Source organism: Nerophis ophidion, linkage group LG14, assembly GCF_033978795.1.
Source record: "Nerophis ophidion isolate RoL-2023_Sa linkage group LG14, RoL_Noph_v1.0, whole genome shotgun sequence".
Classification (NCBI taxonomy): domain Eukaryota; kingdom Metazoa; phylum Chordata; class Actinopteri; order Syngnathiformes; family Syngnathidae; genus Nerophis; species Nerophis ophidion.
Window position 1 is genome coordinate 47082473 of NC_084624.1, and position 14611 is coordinate 47097083.

Genomic DNA, 14611 nt, shown 5'->3' on the forward strand with positions numbered 1-14611 from the left:
AAGGTTCCTTGCTTCATGTCTGATTAATAGATGTTTATGGTAATTAGGGTGTAATTCAATACAAAATATGAATAAGTTGTAATGAAAGGCTATGGAGTTGTTTTTTTGCATCTTCCATTTACAGAAAATATCCATCCATCCATTTCCTACCGCTTATTCCCTTTTGGGGTCATGGGGTGCGCTGGTGCCTTTCTCAGCTACAATCGGGCGGAAGGCAGCGTACACCCTGTACAAGTCTCCCTCTCATCGCAGGGCCAACACAGATTGACAGACAACATTCACACAACAGAAAATATATACAGTACAAATCAAAAATGTACCGTATATGATTTTATTATTGCAAATGTTCCTATTGAATAGTGTATTTTTTTCAATTCACATTTTCTGTACAGTATAAAAACAAGCGCACGATAAAAACCTATTACAGGAAGCATGACATTAAATAAAAAATAGGTTTTAAAAATGAGGTTTTTAAATCTATTAAAAGGCTATTTCTTATATTTGGTCACCAGCTGGCCGACTGAGGCGTTGTCCTTCTTCACGAGAGCTCTGAGGTCAGGTTGGTGCCTAAAGGCGAACACCAGCGCTCTGACTGTCCTCCTGTATGAGCTGCTGACCAATCTGCCGCTCTGGTGGAACACTTCTCGCTCCATGTTGTCCACCAGTCCGCTGTCCTCCTGGTAGGAGAACAAAAAACGTATTAATATTGATTGTATTAATTAATATTGCTTTAACAAACGGTCTGCTTTTAACACAAATCTCTAAAAGACGACTTGTATCATGTGGTTGCTGCTCGATATGAACTAGGGATGTTCCGATCAGGGTTTTATACCGCCCATTTCTGATCATTAGCTGGAAATGTTTCCATTTATTTATTATGGTGAGCGCTATTGACAGTTTAACAATATCAACAATAGGGATGCTCAAAATAAGTAGTATATATGCCATATTTTTCGGACTATAAGTCGCAGTTTTTTTCATAGTTTGGTTGGGGGTGCGACATATACTCTGGAGCGACTTATGTGTGAAACTATTAACACATTATCGAAAAATATCAATATTGTTTATCTCATTTGCGGAAGAGACGGAGTAAATATCAATGTTACCATTTAGTGGTCAATTGTACGGAATATGTACTGTACTGTGCAATCTACTAATAAAAGTTTCAATCAATCAATCAATACAGTTAGCTACTAGCCGGCTGTCACCCAGAGGACCAAAAATAAATATGTCAGCTAGAGGGGATCAGTGTTTGTGATTAAGATTAATATTTGTTTATTTCAAAGGGGACAATGCAATTTCATAAAACAAATGACTACACATGATTAAAAAAAAAAAAAGCCATAATTAGCCAGAAGGCTAGTTTTCATCTGTAGTCCCCTGGCCATGATTTGAAAAATGCAGTAAAATTAAAATTTCAAAGAAAAAGAGAGAAAAAAACACAATACATATACAATATAATAAGAAATAAAAACACTTTCATCAACTTTTAATCAAAAGGGTTCAATCTCTCTCCTGTGGTAGTTTGAAGCCGACACGACAAACGCGCTCAAAGGAGACAATGTTTGAAAAAAAGGTGACCGGTTTTTACAAAACTTTTGTTTTGAAGGGGGAATTGCAAACTTTCTGTTGATTTTTGCTGGGAGTTGTCAATATATGAAATGCAGGTCTAAGTGAGACCTACATAGAGGTTTTTGTTTCATGTCTCTACGACATTCCTACTGGAAGTTACAGGCAGTTTTGTCTGTGTTTTTATCCTAGGAGTAGTTTTTTCTGTGTTTTATTCCTAGGGGGCGCTAGAGCGCAATTTTGAGTTTTGGGGTTAGATTTTTTTGATTAAATCGCAATTTTTGCCAGTCCTGATGTGTGTCTCCAGTTTGGTGAGTTTTAAAGCATGTAAGGGGGTCAAATTACAACTCAAAGAGGCAAAGGTGAGTGTTATTACAAAACTTTTGTTTTGAAGGGGGAATTGCAAACTTCCTGTTGATTTTTGCTGAAGGATGTCAGTGTATGAAATCTAGGTCTAAGTGAGACCTACATAGAGGTGTTTGTTTCATGTCTCTACGACATTCCTACTGGAAGTTACAGGCAGTTTTGTCTGTTTTCATCCTAGGAGCAGTTTTTTTCTGTGTTTTATTCCTAGGGGGCGCTAGAGCGCAATTTTGAGTTTTGGGGTTAGATTTTTTTGATTAAATCGCAATTTTTGCCAGTCCTGATGTGTGTCTCCAGTATGTCAGTGTATGAAATCTAGGTCTAAGTGAGACCTACATAGAGGTGTTTGTTTCATGTCTCTACGACATTCCTACTGGAACAATTACAGGCAGTTTTGTCTGTGTTTTTATCCTAGGAGCAGTTTTTTCTGTGTTTTATTCCTAGGGGTCGCTAGAGCGTAATTTTGAGTTTTGGGGTTAGATTTTTTGATTAGATCGCAATTTTTGCCCGTCCTGATGTGTGTCTCCAGTTTGGTGAGTTTTAAAGCATGTAAGGGGGTCAAATTACAACTCAAAGAGGCAAAGCTGAGTGTTTTTACAAAACTTTTGTTTTGAAGGGGGAATTGCAAACTTCCTGTTGATTTTTGCTGAAGGATGTCAGTGTATGAAATCTAGGTCTAAGTGAGACCTACATAGAGGTGTTTGTTTCATGTCTCTACGACATTCCTACTGGAACAATTACAGGCAGTTTTGTCTGTGTTTTTATCCTAGGAGCAGTTTTTTCTGTGTTTTATTCCTAGGGGGCGTTAGAGCGCAATTTTGAGTTTTGGGGTTAGATTTTTGGATTAAATCGCAATTTTTGCCAGTCCTGATGTGTGTCTCCAGTTTGGTGAGTTTTAAAGCATGTAAGGGGGTCAAATTACAACTCAAAGAGGCAAAGGTAAGTGTTTTTACAAAACTTTTGTTTTGAAGGGGGAATTGCAAACTTCCTGTTGATTTTTGCTGAAGGATGTCAGTGTGTGAAATCTAGGTCTAAGTGAGACCTACATAGAGGTTTTGTTTCATGTCTCTACGACATTCCCACTGGAAGTTACAAGCAGTTTTGTCTGTTTTTATCCTAGGAGCAGTTTTTTCTGTGTTTTATTCCTAGGGGGCGCTAGAGCGCAATTTTGAGTTTTGGGGTTAGATTTTTTGATTAAATCGCAATTTTTGACAGTCCTGATGTGTGTCTCCAGTTTGGTGAGTTTTAAAGCATGTAAGGGGGTCAAATTACAACTCAAAAGAGGCAAAGGTGAGTGTTTTTACAAAACTTTTGTTTTGAAGGGGGAATTGCAAACTTCCTGTTGATTTTTGCTGAAGGATGTCAGTGTATGAAATCTAGGTCTAAGTGAGACCTACATAAAGGTTTTTGTTTCATGTCTCTACGACATTCCTACTGGAAGTTACAGGCAGTTTTGCCTGTGTTTTTATCCTAGGAGCAGTTTTTTCTGTGTTTTATTCCTAGGGGGCGTTAGAGCGTAATTTTGAGTTTTGGGGTTAGATTTTTTTGATTAAATCGCAATTTTTGCCAGTCCTGATGTGTGTCTCCAGTTTGGTGAGTTTTAAAGCATGTAAGGGGGTCAAATTACAACTCAAAGAGGCAAAGGTGAGTGTTTTTACAAAACTTTTGTTTTGAAGGGGGAATTGCAAACTTCCTGTCTATTTTTGCTGAAGGATGTCAGTGTATGAAATCTAGGTCTAAGTGAGACCTACATAGAGGTGTTTGTTTCATGTCTCTACGACATTCCTACTGGAACAATTACAGGCAGTTTTGTCTGTGTTTTTATCCTAGGAGCAGTTTTTTCTGTGTTTTATTCCTAGGGGTCGCTAGAGCGTAATTTTGAGTTTTGGGGTTAGATTTTTTGATTAGATCGCAATTTTTGCCCGTCCTGATGTGTGTCTCCAGTTTGGTGAGTTTTAAAGCATGTAAGGGGGTCAAATTACAACTCAAAGAGGCAAAGCTGAGTGTTTTTACAAAACTTTTGTTTTGAAGGGGGAATTGCAAACTTCCTGTTGATTTTTGCTGAAGGATGTCAGTGTATGAAATCTAGGTCTAAGTGAGACCTACATAGAGGTTTTTGTTTCATGTCTCTACGACATTCCTACTGGAAGTTACAGGCAGTTTTGTCTGTGTTTTAATCCTAGGAGCAGTTTTTTTCTGTGTTTTATTCCTAGGGGGCGTTAGAGCGCAATTTTGAGTTTTGGGGTTAGATTTTTGGATTAAATCGCAATTTTTGCCAGTCCTGATGTGTGTCTCCAGTTTGGTGAGTTTTAAAGCATGTAAGGGGGTCAAATTACAACTCAAAGAGGCAAAGGTAAGTGTTTTTACAAAACTTTTGTTTTGAAGGGGGAATTGCAAACTTCCTGTTGATTTTTGCTGAAGGATGTCAGTGTGTGAAATCTAGGTCTAAGTGAGACCTACATAGAGGTTTTGTTTCATGTCTCTACGACATTCCCACTGGAAGTTACAGGCAGTTTTGTCTGTTTTTATCCTAGGAGCAGTTTTTTCTGTGTTTTATTCCTAGGGGGCGCTAGAGCGCAATTTTGAGTTTTGGGGTTAGATTTTTTGATTAAATCGCAATTTTTGCCCGTCCTGATGTGTGTCTCCAGTTTGGTGAGTTTTAAAGCATGTAAGGGGGTCAAATTACAACTCAAAAGAGGCAAAGGTGAGTGTTTTTACAAAACTTTTGTTTTGAAGGGGGAATTGCAAACTTCCTGTTGATTTTTGCTGAAGGATGTCAGTGTATGAAATCTAGGTCTAAGTGAGACCTACATAGAGGTTTTTGTTTCATGTCTCTACGACATTCCTACTGGAAGTTACAGGCAGCTTTGTCTGTGTTTTTATCCTAGGAGCAGTTTTTTTCTGTGTTTTATTCCTAGGGGGCGCTAGAGCGCAATTTTGAGTTTTGGGGTTGGATTTTTTGATTAAATCGCAATTTTTGCCAGTCCTGATGTGTGTCTCCAGTTTGGTGATTTCTAAAGCATGTAAGGGGGTCAAATTACAACTCAAAGGGGCAAAGGTGAGTGTTATTACAAAACTTTTGTTTTGAAGGGGGAATTGCAAACTTCCTGTCTATTTTTGCTGAAGGATGTCAGTGTATGAAATCTAGGTCTAAGTGAGACCTACATAGAGGTGTTTGTTTCATGTCTCTACGACATTCCCACTGGAAGTTACAGGCAGTTTTGTCTGTTTTTATCCTAGGAGCAGTTTTTTCTGTGTTTTATTCCTAGGGGGCGCTAGAGCGCAATTTTGAGTTTTGGGGTTAGATTTTTTGATTAAATCGCAATTTTTGACAGTCCTGATGTGTGTCTCCAGTTTGGTGAGTTTTAAAGCATGTAAGGGGGTCAAATTACAACTCAAAAGAGGCAAAGGTGAGTGTTTTTACAAAACTTTTGTTTTGAAGGGGGAATTGCAAACTTCCTGTTGATTTTTGCTGAAGGATGTCAGTGTATGAAATCTAGGTCTAAGTGAGACCTACATAGAGGTTTTTGTTTCATGTCTCTACGACATTCCTACTGGAAGTTACAGGCAGCTTTGTCTGTGTTTTTATCCTAGGAGCAGTTTTTTCTGTGTTTTATTCCTAGGGGGCGCTAGAGCGCAATTTTGAGTTTTGGGGTTGGATTTTTTGATTAAATCGCAATTTTTGCCAGTCCTGATGTGTGTCTCCAGTTTGGTGATTTTTAAAGCATGTAAGGGGGTCAAATTACAACTCAAAGGGGCAAAGGTGAGTGTTATTACAAAACTTTTGTTTTGAAGGGGGAATTGCAAACTTCCTGTCTATTTTTGCTGAAGGATGTCAGTGTATGAAATCTAGGTCTAAGTGAGACCTACATAGAGGTGTTTGTTTCATGTCTCTACGACATTCCTACTGGAAGTTACAGGCAGTTTTGTCTGTGTTTTCTTCCTTGCGGGCGCTAGAGCGCAAATTTTAGTTTTGGTGTTAGGTTTTTTTTATTAAATCGCAATGTTTGGCAGTCCTGATGTGTGTGTCAAATTTGGTGAGTTTTGTAGCATGTTAAGGGGGTCAAATTACAACTTAAATCTGCGGAATGATAAGGAAGAAAGAATAAACGGCTAGAAATTCCTCTGTCCCAAAGGGACATTTGGTCCCTAATAAAATACAACATAACATTTAATGTACCATCAAAACAGTGTTATGTATTGTGTTATCTGTTTATGGGATGTCGGTAATTCTGTGTGCAAGTGCACATACCGGGCGTTAAATATATAAACATAACCAAAATGCACTTGAAGAATCCTCGACAGTGGATGTGGTCACGCCTGTCCTCACCTTCATCTCCAGGGCCTCGGCCATGAGCCTCCTGGCGTTGCTCCTGAGCCCCTCTGATTGCTTGTCCGAGCGCACCTCGATGGACGGCTTATCGGAATTCTCCTCGATGAAAGTCCTCCACTCTGTGTAAACCTTGGCGGCCGCAACGCTCACCTCGGGGTCCGGATGCTTCCGCAGTTTGTTGACGGTGTGACCTGAGGAGACGCGTAAGATTTTAACGGGGACACTGATTCGGCGGGTAAGGGCGGGTTGTAAAGGGAACTGTCGTAATTTGATGTAAATTGTGTTACAATATGAGAATATGAAGTGATAATATGTGTCAGTAAAATCGATTAATAGAAAAGAGGTGGGATTAAATTAGGGTTTTATGGCAGGGGTCAGCAACCTTTTTGAAACCATGAGCTACTTCTTGGGTACTGATTAATGCGAAGGGCTACCAGTCTGATACACACTTAAATAAATTGCCAGAAATAGCCAATTTGCTCAATTTACCTTTAATAAATAAATATATATATTTTAAAAAGGGTATTTCTGTCTGTCTTTTCGTCGTACATTTTTTTCCCTTTTACGGAAGGTTTTTTGTAGAGAATAAATAATGAAAAAAACACTGAATTGAACGTTTTTTTAAAAGAGGAGAAAACAGGAAAAAAATGAAAATAAAATGTTGAAACATAGTTTATCTTCAATTTCGACTCTTTAAAATTCAAAATTCACCCGAAAAAAAGAAGAGAAAAACTTTTGAAAAAATAAAAATATGGAACATTAGTAGTTTTTCCTGATTAAGATTAATTTTATAATTTTGATGACATGTTTTAAATAGGTTAAAATCCAATCTGCACTTTGTTAGAATATATAACAAATTGGACCAAGCTATATTTCTAACAAAGACAAATCATTATTTTCTTCTAGATTTTTATTTTTATTTAAAAGACTTTGAAATAAGATTTAAATTAGATTCTACAGATTTTCTAGATTTGCCAAAATAATTTTTTGAATTTTAATCATAAGTTTGAAAAGTATTTACGGAAGGTTTTTTGTAGAGTAAATGATCAAAAAAACACTTAATGGAACGTTTTTTTAAAAGAGGGGAAAACAGGAAAAAAATGAAAATAAAATGTTGAAACATAGTTTATCTTCAATTTCGACTCTTTAAAATTCAAAATTCACCCGAAAAAAAGAAGAGAAAAACTTTTGAAAAAATAAAAATATGGAACATTAGTAGTTTTTCCTGATTAAGATTAATTTTAGAATTTTGATGACATGTTTTAAATAGGTTAAAATCCAATCTGCACTTTGTTAGAATATATAACAAATTGGACCAAGCTATATTTCTAACAAAGACAAATCATTATTTTCTTCTAGATTTTTATTTTTATTTAAAAGACTTTGAAATAAGATTTAAATTAGATTCTACAGATTTTCTAGATTTGCCAAAATAATTTTTTGAATTTTAATCATAAGTTTGAAAAGTATTTACGGAAGGTTTTTTGTAGAGTAAATGATCAAAAAAACACTTAATGGAACGTTTTTTTAAAAGAGGGGAAAACAGGAAAAAAATGAAAATAAAATGTTGAAACATAGTTTATCTTCAATTTCAACTCTTTAAAATTCAAAATTCACCCGAAAAAAAGAAGAGAAAAACTAGCTAATTCGAATCTTTTTGAAAAAATTAAAAAAAAAAAAGAATGGAACATAAGTAGTTTGTCCTGATTAAGATTACTTTTAGAATTTTGATGACATGTTTTAAATAGGTTAAAATCCAATCTGCACTTTGTTAGAATATATAACAAATTGGACCAAGCTATATTTCTAACAAAGACAAATCATTATTTCTTCTAGATTTTCCAGATAATTTTAATTTTTATTTTATTTAAAAGACTTTGAAATAAGATTTAAATTAGATTCTACAGCTTTTCTAGATTCGCCAGAATAATTTTTAGAATTTTAATCATAAGTTTGAAAAGTATTTACGGAAGGTTTTTTGTAGAGAATAAATAATGAAAAAAACACTTAATTTAACGTTTTTTTTTAAAGAGGGGAAAACAGGAAAAAAAAATTAAATAAAATTTTGAAACATAGTTTATCTTCAATTTCGACTCTTTAAAATTCAAAATTCACCCGAAAAAAATAAGAGAAAAACTAGCTCATTCGAATCTTTTGGAAAAAATTGAAAAAAAAAATGTATGGAACATTAGTAGTTTTTCCTGATTAAGATTAATTTTAGAATTTTGATGACATGTTTTAAATAGGTTAAAATCCAATCTGCACTTTGTTAGAATATATAACAAATTGGACCGAGCTATATTTCTAACAAAGACAAATCATTATTTCTTCTAGATTTTCCAGATATTTTTTTTTTTTTTTTATTTAAAAGACTTTGAAATAAGATTTAAATTAGATTCTACAGATTTTCTAGATTTGCCAAAATAATTTTTTGAATTTTAATCATAATAAGTTTGAAAAGTATTTACGGAAGGTTTTTTGTAGAGTAAATGATCAAAAAAACACTTAATGGAACGTTTTTTTAAAAGAGGGGAAAACAGGAAAAAAATGAAAACACAATTTTGAAACATAGTTTATCTTCAATTTCGACTCTTTAAAAGTCAAAATTCACCCGAAAAAAAGAAGAGAAAAACTAGCTCATTCGAATCTTTTTGAAAAAATTAAAAAAAAAAGAATTTATGGAACATTAGTAATTTTTCCTGATTAAGATTAATTTTACAATTTTGATGACATGTTTTAAATAGGTTAAAATCCAATCTGCACTTTGTTAGAATATATAACAAATTGGACCAAGCTATATTTCTAACAAAGACAAATCATTATTTCTTCTAGATTTTCCAGAACAAATTTTTTTTTTTTTTTTTTATTTAAAAGACTTTGAAATAAGATTTAAATTAGATTCTACAGATTTTCTAGATTCGCCAAAATAATTTTTAGAATTTTAATCATAATAAGTTTGAAAATTATTTACGGAAGGTTTTTTGTAGAGAATAAATAATGAAAAAACCACTTAATTGAATGTTTTTTTAAAAGAGGGGAAAACAGGAAAAACAATTTTAATAAAATTTTGAAACATAGTTTATCTTCAATTTCGACTCTTTAAAATTCAAAATTCAACCGAAAAAAAGAAGAGAAAAACTAGCTGATTCGAATCTTTTTGAAAAAATTAAATAAAACTATTTATGGAACATTAGTAATTTTTCCTGATTAAGATTAATTTTAGAATGTTGTTGACATGTTTTAAATAGGTTAAAGTCCAATCTGCACTTTGTTAGAATATATAACAAATTGGACCAAGCTATATTTCTAACAAAGACAAATCATTATTTCTTCTAGATTTTCCAGAATAATTATTTTGAATTTTAATCATAATAAGTTTGAGAAGTATTTTACAAATATTCTTCATCGAAGAAACAGAAGATAAAATGAAAAATTTAATTACAATTTATTTATTATTCTTTACAATAAAAAAATGTATTTACTTGAACATTGACTTAAATTGTCAGGAAAGAAGAGGAAGGAATTTAAAAGGTAAAAAAGTAAATGTGTTTAAAAATCCTAAAATCATTTTTGAGGTTGTATTTTTTCTCTAAAATTGTCTTTCTGAAAGTTATAAGAAGCAAAGTAAAAAAATAAATGAATTTATTTAAACAAGTGAAGACCAAGTCTTTCAAATATTTTCTTGTATTTTCCAATTCTATTTGAGTTTTGTCTCTCTTAGAATTAAAAATGTCGAGCAAAGCGAGACCAGCTTGCTAGTAAATAAATACAATTTAAAAAATAGAGGCAGCTCACTGGTAAGTGCTGCTATTTGAGCTATTTTTAGAACAAGCCAGCGGGCGACTCATCTGGTAGACTATTTTATTTAAGGACAAACTTGCGTTAAGAAACATATGTTTAATGTACCGGAAAGATTTTTTAATAAAAAAAAGCCCATAATGCAATTTTTTGTGGTCCCTTTTATTTAGAACACTACTGATAAGTATCGAAATTATACTGGTATCGGGACGATTTATTTTCGGACACGCTGTATAATGAAAATATGTTAAATGCATGATGTGACTGCATTAATGTTGGAAGAACGCGGAGTTGGAATATAATTACAACACTTTATGTACATATTTATATAATATTTACATATTTATATCATATGTAACTACAAGCTCCATTCACAGACAGAGTCCCATTGCTTTTGGTTGAGCGAGTCAAAAGCCGGAAAAAAACAACATTTTTTTTATTTTTATTTATTTATTTGTGGCGGGCTGCCACAAATAAATGAATGTGTAGGAAACCCTGATGGATGGATCGATCAATGCATCCATCCATCCCTTTTCTACCCCTTGTCCCTTTTAGGGTGGCGGGGGGTGCAGGAGCCTATCTCAGCGGCATTCAGGCGGAAGGCGTGTACACCCTGGACAAGTCGCTACCTCATCAGAGGGCCAACACAGATAGACAGACAACATTCACACACTCGGGACCATTTAGTGTTGCCAATCAACTTATCCCCAGGTGCATGTTTTTGGAGGTGGGAGGAAGCCGGAGTACCCGGAGGGAACCCACGCAGTCACGGGGAGAACATGCAAACTCCACACAGAAAGATCCTGAGCCCGGGATTGAACTCCGGACTACTCAAGACCTTCGTATTGTGAGGCACATGCACTAACCCCTGTTCCACCGTGCTGCCCATGCGTTGATGAATCTCAAAATTGCAACGGATTTATAATAATAATACCGTATTTCCTTGAATTGCCGCCGAGTATATAATATGCGCCTGCCTAGAATTACCGCCGGGTCAAACTCGTTTCGCAAAATATTATTTTATTAGCCCATGCCTAGAATTTCCGCCAGGTCAAACTCGTTTCGCAAAATAATTAGCATATGCCTAGACTTTCCACCGGGTCAAACTCGTCACGTCACGGGTGACACTTCACCTGTCATCATTTTTAAAATGGAGGAGGCTGATTTCAATCATTTGAAATCGCCTAAAGAGAAGATTAAGAGCTATTGAATATGCTAAAAATAACAGTAAGAAGCTGATTTATTGATATACCGTAGCTGCGTGTGTCAAATATGAGTCATTAAATGACTCCCGCCTCCTGGTGGTAGAGGGCGCTAGTGATCCTTCTTGCGACTACTCGGCCGCAGAAGAAGTGACAACAAGCAGCGTGTGTTGATTTTTTCCTCTCGCTTGCACTTTTAACATGGGGGATTACATATCTAAAATAAAACGGTTTTCTAAACTGGACTTTCAATCGAAGCAGGAGGTAATAAAGGAAGATCTCCATCCAGACAGAGACTTTTAAAACTGAAGAAAGATAAGGAAGACTTCTATAAACAAGTTATCGATGCTTTTGATCTGAAGGAGCTGCGCATGGACTTCATTTATAAGTAAAGGTAAGACCATAATAACGTTTTTTTTAATTAAATGTGTTTTTCTTGATGGTATCCTTATATCACACTCCAATTTTTAAGCGCAGGCCTAAATTTACCGCATGTCTTTGGTGAGTGCCGGAGTGAGAAGAGGTTTTAAAATAATTAGCACATGCTTGCCTTTACCGCATGCCTTTGGTAAGTGCCGGAGTGAGAAGAGGTTTTAAATTCAAGGAAATACGGTAATAATAGTAGTAATAGTACTAATAAACACAGCCTACCTATCTTAGTGGTCCTGAGCACCTCCCTGGATGGCAGCTTCTTGCTCAGTTCAGTCAAGGCACTCAGTATGTTGTCCCTGCTCTGTCCTGGCAGCTCCAACGTGGACTTGTAGCGCACGATGTCCTCGATGACGACCACCCTCTGCAGAAAACACAAGCTCAGTACCAATCGCCAAAAATGATTCCCGGGCGTGGCCAGCACTGCTGCCCACTGCTCCCCTCACCTCCCAGGGGATGACTCACAAGGGGCGATGTGTCAAATGCAGAGAATAATTTCGCCACACCAAGTGTGTGTGTGTGTGTGACAATCATTGCTACTTTAACTTTTATATGGAATTTGCCATAATTGGCAACACTAAATTGGCCTTATTGTGTGAATGTTGTCCATCTGCTATAATGTGGCAACTTGTCCAAGGTGCACCCCGCCTTCCGCCCGAATGCAGCTGAGGTAGGCTCCAGTGCACCCCCCACCCCCACCCCGCCATCCCAAAAGGGAGAAGCGGTAGGAAATGGATGGATGGAGGCCATCAATGCAAGTCCTAACTCACCCTGAGCGATTCTATGGTGGTTTGCTTGTAAACCTTGTGGCTGCTCCTCGACTTTTTAGGCTTCTCCCCCGTAGGTAGTCGCACCACATACTTGTCCATCTTGAAGCACGAATTAGGGAATTACTTAAATTCCCATTTATGTTGAGAATTATGGCAAATACACAAAAGCATGAACGCTGAGGCTAGAAGCGAGCGAGCAGTGTTGTGCTACCCGTGTTGCATTTTGGGGAATCGGAAATGGAAACTTTAGCGGCGGGAAATGAGATTTATAAATAATGCACTGCTAGTTAAATAGTTTAACTTGTAAATATTCCGATTTATATAAATTCAATGTAAAAAAAAAAAAAAGTTTTTTTTGTCTGTATGGGTTTATGGTCTCAAAGCTCGCAGTGTTATGCTACTGGTGTTGCATTTTGGGGAATCGGAAATGCAACCCTTAGCGGCGGGAAATGAGATTTATAAATAATGCACTGCTAGTTTGCTAGTTGAATGGTTTAAACATTAAAACATTCCGAATTAAATAAATCATATGTAAAAAGATGAGATTTTTTTTTTCCCGTATGGGTTTATGGTGTCAAAGCTGGCAGTGTTGTACAGGTATTGCATTTTGGGGAATCGGAAATGCAAGCTTTAGCGGGGGGAAATTAGATGTATAAATAATGCACTGCTAGTTAAATGGTTTAAACATGTAAACATTGCGATTTATATAAATCAAATGTAAAAAAATAAGATGTTTTTTCCCTTTTGGGTTTATGGTCTCAAAGCTCGCAGTGTTATGCTACTGGTGTTGCATTTTGGGGAATCGGAAATGCAATTCTTAGCTGCGGGAAATTAGGTTCAGAAATAATGCACTGCTAGTTAAATGGTTTAAACACGTAGAAATTCCGATTTAAATAAATTAAATGTAAAAAAAAAAAAAAAACTTTTTTTTTTGCGTATGGGTTTATGGTCTCAAAGCTCGCAGTGTTATGCTACTGGTGTTGCATTTTGGGGAATCGGAAAAGCAAACTTTAGCGGGGGGAAATTAGATGTATAAATAATGCACTGCTAGTTAAATTGTTTAAACATGTAAACATTCCGATTTATATAAATTAAATGTAAAAAAATAAGATGTTTTTTCCCGTATGGGTTTATGGTCTCAAAGCTCGCAGTGTTATGCTACTGGTGATACATTTTAGGGAATCGGAGATGCAATCTTAGCGGCGGGAAATTAGGTTCAGAAATAATGCACTGCTAGTTAAATGGTTTAAACATGTAAAAATCCGATTTAAATAAATTAAATGTAAAAAAAATATATATATATATTTTTTTGCGTATGGGTTTATGGTCTCAAAGCTCGCAGTGTTGTACAGGTGTTGCATTTTGAGGAATCGGAAATGCAAGCTTTAGCGGTGGTAAATTAGATTTATAAATAATGCACTGCTAGTTAAATGGTTTGAACATGTAAAAATTCTGATTTATATAAATTAAATGTAAAATTTGTTTTTTTGTTTTTTTTTCCCCGTATGGGTTTATGGTCTCAAAGCTCACAGTGTTGTGCTACTGGTGTTGCACTTTGGGGAATCGGAAAAGCAAACTTTAGCGGGTGGAAATGAGATTTATAAATAATGTAGAGCTAGTTAAATGGTTTAAACATGTAAACATTCCGATTTAAATACATTAAATGTAAAACAAATAAGATTTTTTCTTCCCGTATGGGTTTATGGTGTCAAAGCTCGCAGTGTTATACTGGTGTTGCATTTTGGGGAATCGGAAATGCAAATCTTAGCGGGAGCAAATGAAATTGATAAATTGTTTACACATTTTAATAATCTGATTTAAATAAATTAAATGTAAAAAAAAAAAACATTTACCATAAGGGTTTATGGTCTCATTTATATATATATATATATGTTTATATATATTTTTATTTATTTATTTTTTGTATTCTATTTTAGTTACTTTGAATTTACAACTCCCTGGCACTGTTATATTTTGGGCTGTTTTTGTGCTGTTTCGTACTATTTTTGTACTTATTTTGTTTATTGTTTCTGGTCTGTTTGTAAATGTTGAAATTTATAAATATAAGATTTTTTTTTAAATCACACTAAAAAAATCAAAAAGAGCAGAATTCTGATCATTTCCCCGGGTCAAACGAAACGCAGCGT

General features: G+C 35.1%; 1 protein-coding gene across 1 annotated transcript; it reads right to left on the minus strand.

Moving 5' to 3' along the window:
• Positions 1 to 317: 317 nt before the first annotated feature.
• Positions 318 to 12855, minus strand: tceanc2 (transcription elongation factor A (SII) N-terminal and central domain containing 2). Its single transcript, XM_061921140.1, has 4 exons — positions 12465 to 12855; positions 11917 to 12058; positions 6263 to 6456; positions 318 to 677 (listed from the first exon to the last, which is right to left on the minus strand). Exons 1-4 carry the CDS (start codon positions 12561 to 12563, stop codon positions 489 to 491), a joined length of 624 nt encoding a protein of 207 aa, XP_061777124.1. The 5' UTR covers positions 12564 to 12855; the 3' UTR covers positions 318 to 488.
• Between the last annotated feature and the right edge of the window lie 1756 nt (positions 12856 to 14611).